Source organism: Photinus pyralis, unplaced genomic scaffold, assembly GCF_008802855.1.
Source record: "Photinus pyralis isolate 1611_PpyrPB1 unplaced genomic scaffold, Ppyr1.3 Ppyr1.4_LG3b, whole genome shotgun sequence".
Taxonomy (NCBI): Eukaryota; Metazoa; Arthropoda; class Insecta; order Coleoptera; family Lampyridae; genus Photinus; species Photinus pyralis.
In genome coordinates this window covers 1825981-1838198 of record NW_022170510.1, presented here as the reverse complement: position 1 = coordinate 1838198, position 12218 = coordinate 1825981, and the positions used below count along the sequence as shown (strand labels likewise).

The 12218-nt window shown below is 35.4% G+C and overlaps 1 protein-coding gene across 1 annotated transcript in view; it reads right to left on the bottom strand.

Moving 5' to 3' along the window:
- LOC116166994 overlaps nt 1-11545 on the bottom strand; it is an 84884-nt gene extending 73339 nt beyond the window's left edge. Inside the window, exon 1 of the mRNA XM_031482227.1 lies at nt 11382-11545. Coding sequence (XP_031338087.1) covers nt 11382-11545 — 164 coding nt within the window. The remainder of the gene's footprint in view (nt 1-11381) is intronic.
- Between the last annotated feature and the right edge of the window lie 673 nt (nt 11546-12218).

Sequence of the window (12218 nt, the reverse complement as noted above, 5' to 3'; positions counted from 1 at the left end):
AGTTATCTCTAAATTATTTCTTGAATTTTGTCATCCGCATATGCAATTTCTTTTACGTTTTCTTGAAAGTTATTATTGAATATTTTATTCCAGAGGGTTAGTCCTAATACCGATCCTTGTGGGCATCCTTTACGTATTTCTTTTGTAATTTTTCAAATTCATTGCTATATATTGTTATCCTATCAGTTAAATAGCTTTTAATAATATTTTGTATTGAAATTTCACATTTAATTTTTTCTAATTCATAGATAATTGCCGGCCACCATACATTATCAAAAGCACCCGCTATGTGTACAGAAATTCCTAACACATACTTCTTTTGTGAATTTACAACTTTCTTAAATAAATCTATAATAGCATCCTCCCTTGATTTTCCCTCCTAAACCCACATTGTTTGTTTGAAAGAATTTTGTTTTTTTTCCAAAACGTAGTTGATTCGATCATTTAACAATTTTTCCAATATCTTACCTAAACCACATAATAACATAATTATTAGCCTATAACTTTTAATATTTAACGGATCTTTCCTATCCCCCTGGTTTTTGAATTATTATAAGATTAGGTACTTTGCTTCCAATCTTTCGGGTAATAATTTTTAATTTTGTTCTGATGAAAGGATACCCTTTTTTATAATTTCATTGTTTATTAAATCAGGACCAGGAGCTTTTTTATCATTTGCACAAGTACTGCATTTGAAATTTCACTATGTGTAAATTTTTAGAAATTTTCGTAATTTTGAATTTGTGTTTCCAAAGATCTTCTTTTAATTTTTTATAATTCCTTTTTCTCAATATAATCATCATCTGGTATTAGTTGTGTAACTAATTTTTAAGCTGTTTCTATCCACGAAGTTCCTTATCTTTAATTGTAGTAGGGATCGATTCCTTTTTATTTTTTGTTAACTTGTAATCGCTCCCCATGGTTCTTCATTTCCATAATTACTAACAAATTCTCTTAAATGTTTATTTTTAGCTTTCCTAATTAATGCAGTATAAATTTTTGTATTGTGATTTTAATTTTAATTTTTCTTCCTCATCGTTGTTTGTCTGATATAATTTTCTCATTTTCTTTATATTTCCTTTCTCTTACTTATCAGTTGATCATTCCACCAAGTGTTGTATTTTCTTTTACTAAATTTTATTTTTGGGATTGATTCATTGCAAATATTTTGTATATTATTTGTTAATTTTTTAATATTACCTTCAATGTCATTTATATTGTCCAATTTTATTGTTTCATAAAGAGTAAGTATTTTCATTTGACAATTTTTCAAATAATTCCCAGTTACCTTTTATTTGTTGAATATCTGTCCACCACCATTATTTTCTATTATAATTTTGTCTTGTTTTCCAAAATCTATGTTTAATGTAATAGTGTTGTGATCGCTAACTGTTAAATTTTCATTCACTTCAAATTATACTGTGGCTTATCAAAGTTAAGTCAATAATTGTTCTATTTTCTTTCCTCTTTTGTCTGTTATATTATTGTACTACATTGATTTTGCATTCTTACTCCTTACTTAATATTAATCTATTTTTATCTAAATATTTTAAAATTACTTTAATTTCTTCTATGTAAGTCGACTGTAGTTACATTCTTTCTTGTATAGCACGTTATTTTTCCGCCTTCGCCGATCATAGCGCCTCGATGTCTGTCGAGATTTCTAGACAATATAAAAGAGTGAAGCTGCAAGGATTTACAATTAGGGGATATTTGGTCCCAATGGATGCAAGTAAGTAATTCAGTAGAATGGTGATGGACATTGCAATTGGTAAACACTTGGCAAAGATAAATCTCTGAACTCGTATTTTTTAACCACCGAAAAGAACGCCATTTTTGGAACTTAAAACTCTTTCTCCAGTTACCAAGAAGGATCGTAACGTTTAAGGGCTTACACTCCCTCTAATATTAAGCGCCACTTTACTTACTGTTAATACGATGTATGCTATACGTGCAAATACCTTTGCCGCCATTACTTGTAAGTGCCTCGTTTACGAAACATCTGTTGTTAATCACGTGATGTGCCTATTGTACAATTTCTTACAATCAGTACTACGTTAGAATGCATAATGAATTTGTAACTTCAATAGAAAGGTTCGTAGTAAAATCCGATTGGAATCCGAGTCACTCTATTAATAAAGAGGCGATTGCACTATTTACATTTACAGAAAGGCAAAATCCTATCAATGTGGATAGAACCCAAATCACAACGAGATTAAGATCAATTAAATCAGTACCTAAGAATTGTACATTTAGTTACCCCTTCTAATTGCACGGCCTGTCAAACTAACTAATTTAACCCTTCTGGACTTCTTCCTATGAGAATACAGCTGCGTACAAAAGGAGATATAGGACATATACCTAGATTTTAGAATGTACGGAGGATACTACATTAAAAGTTTGTTGTTATTAGCTGTGTACCTACAAAAACGTCAGATACATTTCTTGTTTAGCGTGAACAAAACTTTCTCAATATTGGACGAGGATATTGAGTTTTCATCATACTCTTCTTATTGCCTTATCGTTTTTCGTATAGCACACGTAGTTGGGGGTTGTACGCACACTGACAATAGAATTGGAAAAGTAGATTTAAATAGAACAGTCACACATTATTCGGTCGTATTTTAGATGATGGGGATTATGCCTGATTAGTATGTCCCAAAGGGGATAGGGTTGTATGGGTAACTTTGTTATTATTGGAGGTATGGATTAGGATAAATGGGCAGTTTTAAAAATCGTACCAGTCATAAAAAGCGCAAGAAGGCCCATTTACGAAAATAAATTAATTATTTCCTTAATTCAAGTTCAAATCAAATTTGTTAAATAAGCGCCGTATGGGGTTTTTACGTAATTAGCCATAGTTTTTTGTGTTCTTTTTTACCTGTGACTGAACAAAAAATTATTGTAATTAATGATATTTACATTTGAATCCAGTTATGCTTCATTAGTTCTTTATCAGTTTAATAATAACAGGTTAATGGACCCACAATAGGTACCATATGAAATGTATTTCAGAGTTTAGCTCGAATCTTTTGGTTTACAAGTAAGCAGGTTCGGTTTTTTTCATCTCTTTCATCCAGTAAAATTGACGTATGGAGGGTAGTTTGTTGCACAGGAGACATTACTACAAGAGACTTGTTAGCAAAAATTCAAATTCGAAATTAATTATACAAGAAACAACAACACCGGGTAGAAAATGAAACCTTCCCTCCGTACAAGATGCTGCAAAAAAAAACATGGTATTGGTATAGTATGAAATTGCGCGGTTACAGAGTTTGATATATGCTTGCCTAAGCAAACCGATTCCAAAAATATTATTCGCAATAAAGACGAACGGCAGCTACATTAAAATTTTATGTTGTGCTTTACTTTTATATATAGCTTCAATTTGCGTCTCATCTAAGGACGGCTATTGAATTATATACCTACTGGAAAAAGCAAAGGCTACGTGAAAGCTCACACTAATTCTGAATTGCTGCCTAACTAGACACTTCCTTATGTTGATCTCATTAATTGTCCTTATTTCGTAGTGCTTAATTTAACAAATTTAAAAGTATAATACAATGATCGTTACTTAAACAAAGTTCCTCTTCTTAACTTGATCTTTTATAATAGATCACGAAAAGAATTTAAATTATTATTTAAATGAATTGGGCTGATCGTTCAATTTGCATAACTTTAAATGCCGCTTCACTGTATTTTAGTATTGAGATTCTAAAATCTTTTGTTTCAAACTTTTCTCGGATTTTTACTTTGTAATTGAATAATAAGTTAAATGTGGGAAAAGGTACAAGCAACTCGGAGTTCACGATGCATGTGGCATAAAATTACGAGTTTTTCTAGAATCTTTCTTGGGGGAGTCAATAAATGCAGAATATCATCCCATTAGATCGAGAGTGGTGTGGCAACTGCGATAGGTCTTGCGGCTATGGACGGTTACCACGGAGAAGGGATAACAACTACTACTAAGAATCGAATACGATTTTCAGTAGGAGAATTTTTAGCCACTCAGCTCGTATTCGGAAACCAGACTTTCAATTCGGCTCATATTCAATAGCAATAGAGGCGAAGGCGGACAAACAGACAGACAGAATTTTTTTCCTTTCGAAAAATTCCCCTAATGAAAACGTTCTTTTTAGTAGTCGAACTGCTGCACCTTTATTTTGCCCTCTTGAAACGATTACTGCCGAAGAAGTTTCGGGAGCGCTTTAGTTTTCCCGATTTGACTCGCCCGCATGTATCACTACATATCAAGGTTTGCCAGTTTCGAGTCTGCTTTATTCAGAACCCTGAATAATATTTTTGGGGTAGAAAGATCCCTATCCTGCAGTGCAAATCCTGAAAGCTGCGCTTATGTGGTATCCCGGAAAACCTTGGCTCAAAGCTCTTCCAATTGTACTGCTTGGAATTCGTACTACTTTGAAGGAAGATCTACAGAACCCGACACTCCGATTACCTGGTGAAATAATAACTCGCCAAACCAAAGGTAAGCGTCAAGAGAGTGCATTGGAGACGGCCGACTTTCGACCAGTTCCTGCTTCTCACCCCCACCAATGTATGGGTAATTTGAAGCCGTTTGTTTCATTGACATTGGATCTGCTATAAAAAAATTAGTTTTTCATTTAAACTTGCTTAAATCCGTATACTGTTATTATGTTTGATGTGTAATTAAGAGTAAATTTACTATGGTCTTTTACGTTCATTTGCAACATGTTTTCAATATCCTGGTTAAACCGTACAGTTACCTTCAGATAATTAGATATCCTTCTAGATCTAGAATAAGCTTGTCGTGTCACACTAAGAGACTGAGTAGCTCAGGAAATTAGAGTCCTATTGGCTTCTGATGTTGAGAGCTACAGAAAAAGCCAGCTGTAGGGGTAGGTTTCACGAGAGAGGCCAGTAGGTATTTGTGGAAAACGTATTTAGCATTATAAATCTTGTGCTGTATCGCGCAAGTTATCAGCTCGCGTATTTCGGACATCGTTAATTAAGTTAGGGGCAGTCGTGAGCAACCTTCCCAATAAAAACTTCAGCGATCAAATCTAAATAATAAATAAAGGGGAAGTGGTATCGCATCCCCATTAGACCAAAAAAACCTATTGTCACTCATAATTATTTTCATGATTTTCCATTTGGAACATTTTATAAATTATTTACATAACCGTAATTACGCTTGACTATTACATGGTCACCGTTTGAATGTTACCAATTTAATCATGCCGTATATAAAATCCATAAATTCCGCAGCACAATATTCTCTCTCTCCCTTCGTTCAAGCAGAATAATAATGTACATTGAAAATGGAGTAATTAATCAACCAAGCATATTTGAACCTACAATGAAGGGACGTTGAATAAATAAAACCAACAAATAAATACACCTGCATCTTTCTCGTGTAAACATTGCAGGATATTGGATGCCGGTATAAATGGTGACTGTATTCTTCAATTGGGTATCTGAGCGTAGGCATTTAATTGAAAGCTGAAATGGTGATCAGTAACTAAGGCTCGAATTTTAGTCTTATATTCATTTGGCTTATGATACACATTGGTCAATAGCATCCAACCTTAGACCTTAAATAACTACTAAGAACAATATTACTTTATAGTGGCGACGGTTGACCTGTGTACCAGAGAGGCTGCAGTTTTTCCCGCATCTCCCGCCATTTTGAATTCTGAACTTCCTGTTCAGATTTCGAGGTGCCAACATCGATATTTGTGTTCAGCAGGTCCAAATTAGTAAAAAAACGCCTATTTGGCCAAATGTTGTCTGAAATGCCCCTAGAACTTGTTAAACCGCTGTTTTTTTTTATAAAAGTGAACCAGTCTATAATGGGTGTGTATATTTTCAATTACACATAATGCTTTTTGGCCTGGGCATGAAGGAATAAAATTTTGTAATTAACTGTATATAATGTATATTAAGTTTTGTAAACGTATCATTTGTTGTAAGTTTAAATTTAGAATAGAGGGAATGTACTTTAGCTAGAAAAATATGTAACTGTGCACGAAGAGAAAGAGAGACGGTATTTTAACAGTGCGAATTAAGTCGTTGTGGAACTCGCATTGTAACGCAAGTTCTGAACGCGCACCATTTTAACGTTGTGAAATACTTTAAAGGCGCCTTAAAACTATTGTCGTTTTAGGACAATAACATCAAAAGTCAATAAGTGTCATTTAAGTCGCTAAGCGAGGAAGAAATTACAAATGTACCAATGTGGAAAATTTCCTAAATCATAGTTACGAACTACTATCAAATTACCAACGGCTCAAGCGTTTGTTTACCGCCTGCAAGTTTTATCGCTGGCGTTATTTATAATTTGGCAGAGGAGCAGTAACAATCGATATACAAAATCAAGTTACTGGAGTCGATTTATCCGGGGAGACTGCAGCGTAGGGTTGCAGATTTCAAAGCACCAGGACCTGGTCATCTACGGCATCCACTATTTGCGGCTCGCAGAAAAAATTCCAAGATTCGACATCGAGTTCAATAACTTCAACTGTATAAAGAGGCTTCATTCATAAGGTAAAAGACAATATTCCTTTATACTAATTAAAATCCAGCGGCGTCCATATTTTCAAAACTCATTATTTACGAAGTTTGTATTTAACCCGGGGACTGAAGCACTAAAGTATTTTCAAAAATTAGAATTGTTTAGTTTTTTTTAGGTTCAACGTAACTGTAATTATTTCCTTTATTTGTACATTTAAGTAAAATAAATGTATTCTAGTTAATGTTTTGGAATCGTAATTATTACAATCTTTACTAACAGCAACAAAAAGGTTCTGAAATTCAAACGTACACCGAATTATGACAATTGCGTAATTCCTCCAGGTACCCATTTCTGTAGTAATATTTTGCCCAAATTTTGATTACAAGTTATTGACACTAACCAAGTACTTGCGAAAATCAAAGTGAACTCAATTATTCCCTATTATTTACCCATTTATTTACCTGAGCTAGCTGGAATTATAAAAGTATAATTAAGGTAAGTTCCGAAATACTTCACACCGACATCGACGTCCAGAAACGAAGGATAAGAAGAATATACACGGCGAACCATCGATAATTTGTAACCGTCCGTTACAATTTATCGAAAAATTTGGAAACTTTGGGAAAAATTAGCAACATATGATTTTTACCTTGTCGCATTTATACTGCAAAACTGCATTGCAATATATATTTGACCTAGGAAACCGCCCTGGCACGTGTCTGCAGCCCTGCAAGGGGAAATCCCTTATCCTGTTGTGTTAAACCTCGATAGCGTACACGTTTCTTTGCCAGTGCGATTGTTCTTTAATTATTGTAATTTAAGGGAGACATAGTTTTTGATGTCCAGAATTCTTAATTGTAGGTTTAAAAATAGTGTAGAGAACGTTGATAACACAGTCATGTTATACGCACCCAATTTTTCCTTACCCCCGAGAAAAAAAAACAGGGAAAAACACGTGTTTACCAAAATTGTCCGGTTTTTTACCGGCTCCTTAAAACACCCAGGGTTCAACCTTCAACTTCCCGTGGCGATGCTGCTTTTTCACAAATGAAATGTACAAATCGAAAAGAACTGGGTAAATTGCTAACAAAACTGCATTGAAAAAGCTGAATCCAGTTGCGTGGAGCGTGACGTATACAGCAACCACTTTTCCCTCGCTTTCTCCATTATAAATGGAGCAGTGGTTTTTCTTCAAAAGAAATTGAAAACAGTTTTGCAAAAAAGCGCGACAGACAGTTACATTGAAAAAAATTTTCCAAGCTAGATTATTACCGTCAGGCTCTGAGAGGAAGAAGGTAGTATCTCGGGAATACCGTTACCAGTTTGGAAAATTTTGGAAAATAAGAAAATGAACCTGAACAGCTAATAAAATTTATTCGGGTGTACTTTGTTCAACGTTTATAAGACTTAACAAAAGCTATTAGGTTTGGTCTAGACTGTGAATAGGTAACAATATCTATGCTCCATTCCAGAAGAAAAGGGAAATTGCTGAAGCTGGTTGAGTTACTGGCATGTATGTATGTTCTCTGGTAGACTCTCCATGGGTTCAGAAGTTCAGAAGCAAAATGCGGTGGACAAAAATTTACCATAAAATGTGGCGAAGAGGCTAAACCTGACAAGTATGGCTTGGGTTAAACAGGGATAATACAAAAATACGTCCGAACAGCTTTAGCCAATAATGCAGTCAATTAATTCAACAGAATAATGCAAGTAAAAAAGTTAAATGAGTTAAACTTATTTTCATACTTTCTTGCCAAGTTATATTTATTTAAGTGTAAACGGTTTTTCTGATCATAAATTTGAGTGACATTTTATTAATATTTCATCAGTAAGGTATAAAGTTGGAATTGTGGCTCAGCCCTGTTATATTATTTATTTTTCTTCCAAACTTTTAACAAGCTACATGCTGTCGTACCTTAGAAATTTCGTTTTGCTTATTGAACACGGCTACTCTGTTCCATCGTTAGTATATTATAAAATGGCATTCGTTTCCTAATGGGGATTAGAAGCTAAAGTTATACAATTGCTAGTTATAGGGGAGTTTTAAAAATTAAGCATTCGTTCTCGGTCATGAATAAACGATATACGAATGATGTTTATTCACAGCGATTGTGGTAGTGCGGAATGCTTATGCATTTCAGAAATACATATCTCTATACACACTTCAAACATCCTTTTAAACATTAAGTGGCACTCCGCATTTCCGGATCGAGTTAATGACGTAAAATCGACAAGCTAAGCTTCACTCTTTTGTATTGTCTAGTACTCCTAAGTGCTGGGTTAATAGTATATAAAAATCATATATGCTTTATGTCGGCGTTGGATATGAAAATGTCGCGGCAGTTTCTTTCATTTAAATAGTCTTTAGTAATTGGAATGTTTAAGAACCACCTTGATTTTATTGTCTAGATGCTTTACCTTTTTCGTGATATGTTTGATTCTTAACGAAAAGGGGCTTTCTGATTCTTCGATTGTTCGATTGTTCGAACATTTTGGATTTTTCTGGTTTTTTGGTTGCATCAAATCATTTTTTAAGGTCTTATGATTCTTCTATTCCAAGAAGAAAGGACCTTCTATCTGCGCTTTACTTGACCCTTTTGGAAGTTGTAGCATAGCAATAAGAATGGGAAAATTGTTTTGGAAAACATGCTCTGATCGAATCTAAAACTGATGTGGGTGAGTGCCCTATCCTAAAGTAGGTCGGTTTGACTTTATGTTGATGTTACATGCTACGACGTTATAGTCGCTTTCACTGCTTAATTTTGACAGAATGACATATTTAAGTAACCATAACGGGAATGCACAAGTGCGGGTAACGCTATACTAAACAATGGAGCCGTTTTTTTTAATCCTAAGGACGAATCCTTTAGTCACATGGATTCTATGGGTGCTAAAAAGTCACTAACTGCTTGCGAACTGAAACTGAGGAAAAGTGTTCATGGACTAAACGAAATAATTTTTTTTGAAACATTGGGAGCTGTACTGATTCAGAGGTCCAATCGACAAAATGCGAGACGTTTTCCTGAACATTTTTGGGGTAGTCGATTTTCGGTGAAATGCAAAGGCCTATATTTTGGGTCGGAAAACTTAATTGTCTGAAATCGACCGAGAAAGCACATTTTCTTATAGATTTTGGTCTGTAGAATCCATAACTTCAAACAGTTTGAAGATTGGGCTCAAATTGGGATCAAAAGTTACAGCCTCTTGAATTTTTTTTCGATTCCGAGGTCCAATCAACAAAATACGAGACGTTTTGGAATCTACTATGCTACATTAATAGGAAAAAGTGTTTTCCCGAACATTTTTGGAGTAGCCGATTTTCCTACATTTTGAGTCGAAAAAATGAATTGTATGAAATCGACCGGGAAAAATCATTTTCTTATAGATTTTGCTCTGTAGAATCCATAACTTCAAACGGTTTAAAGATTGGGCCACAAGATCAAAAGTTACAGCCCTTTAAATTTTTTTTCGAAATTGGTTTTTTCTTAATCATAATCATAACATACGTTTATTTGTAAGAAAAATTGCAATAACAATTATTTACACGTCAATGATAAAAATAATATATAAATATAACATATAAACATAACACACACAGACACACAAGTATTTACAAGGAATACGAATACATAGCAGCAAGAAATTTACGCTCACAGTATATGACTCTATCCAACAAGAATGCCTTAGCCCTGTTTTGAAATTGGCCACTTTTCATTTGATTTGATTTGATTTTTTGCCTATAACTTTTGATTCAGAGGTCCGATCGAGAAAATACGAGACGTTTGGGATCTACGAAGCTAAATTAATAGGAAAAGGTTTTCCCGAACATTTTTAGGGCAGGCGATTTTCTGTGAAATGCAAAGGCACTTGCCTATAAGTTGGGTCCGAAAAATGAATTGTCTGAAATCGACCGGGAAAAAACATTTTCCTATAGATTTTGGCTTGTAGAATCCATAACTGCCAACAGTTTGAAGATTGGGTGATCCATTAGATCAAAAGTTACAGCTTCTTGAATTTTTTTTCGAAATTGGTTTTTCGCGTATAACTTTTGATTCAGATTTTTAGCGTAACACCACGAAGTATGCTCAATTTTCCGTTGCCTGTATGTCTGTTCCTTCAAGATCTCGCCCCCTAGGCCACCTAGAGACTTGGAGTTTTCGCCAATTGATAGCTGCTATGGTCTATATTTGCCCGTTTACAGTCGTGTTACGCGGCAACATCCACGAGTGAGTTTCGAAATTTTTTTTATTTACGTTGTTTTGAAAATCTATTTAGCGAATAATTATATAAATAATTTTTGTGTAAAACTTTACATTGTGTTCCTAACCCCTTCAACTTTCTAGTTGGGTATGTTATTTCTAAAAGAATGCCCCTAATTACCGTTAATCACAAATCACACGAGTAACTAATATACTGCCTGCCCTAAGCCTGGATAAGATGTGAAGGAAAGATGCAAAAACAAAAAATGACCTTTTAGAAGGCGTATGAATGTAATGCAAAAGTCAACAGTTACTTTTAGGTAAATACAATTGATGTTTCGCTCAAACTGTTTTCGGTAAATTGCTATTTCGGTCAATTGTCGTTTCGATCAAGTGATTTTCGATCAATTGATTTCGGTCAATTTACCTAGCTTCGTTCTTTATCGCCAGTGACTAATCTTTCATGGAGCCTCGATGTGTATCAGGATTTCTGGAATATTCGCTACACTGGCCCTCTCTTAAAACGGTTGTAGCGGACGCACAACACCAGGCAACTATTGTTTTATAGCGCGAACCTGATAGCCGTACTTGCACGAGGCGTGCATCTTCCATTATTGAAGAGAAAACAATCATACGATTGGTTGCAGGGTTCCTCTGGGGATGAAGCAACAAACCAATATTTCCCCTACGTGAGCTGGAATACCACCTCCAACTTATTGCGCACGTTGCGACAGTCCAACTTATCCAGATCACATCCGATTTTTGGAATTCCCAACTTGGTATAACACCATGAATTTGTAGTGTAAATCTTCGTAACCAGGTCTTTTTTCCAGATAATGAAGAAATCGTCCATGCTGCAATAGGAGACACGCTTTATCAACCTTCGTGACATTGAAGGTATAGATTTCACTTAAGCGCCCCAACCAGAACTTGGATTCTACGGCAATACCGGCCTCAAACAAATTTGGATTCCTTACGGACAACAGCAAAGCATGTTCTTTACGTTCCGGAGCAACGTGCCATAAATTCCGCGAAAGTGGATTGTCGTGGTCTCACTCGCATCACATGCGCTGCTTCCTCTTCCTCGGGATCGTCCTGTTCCCCTTATGGATCCAATCGATTTATGTGCACTACCTCTGGTTTTCCTAGTGGACGGCGTTTACTTCTTTGACGGCCCTCCAGAAGCTCTTTGTCATTTCGGAGGTAGCCCGTGTCTCTTCTGCGGGCGATACAACCAAACCAAATCTCCAGGTTGCTAACCACTAGCATGGGCCTTCGCCTTCGCGAACTTTGGACGGGGCCCAATTTCTGTCGCAGGTTCTCCACGTACTCGTTTCCCACAGTTTATTCCTGGCCAGATTTTGTGCCAAATTCTAAATCAAACGGAAGGAGTTCCCTCCCAAACAACACGTAAGATGGATTCTGCTTGTGTCCATTCGCTGAAATAGTTCAAGTTCAAAACCAAAAATGTATTTGTTTACAGAATCTGTTTCGGGGAGGGGGCCTGCGACATCAATAGCTATTCT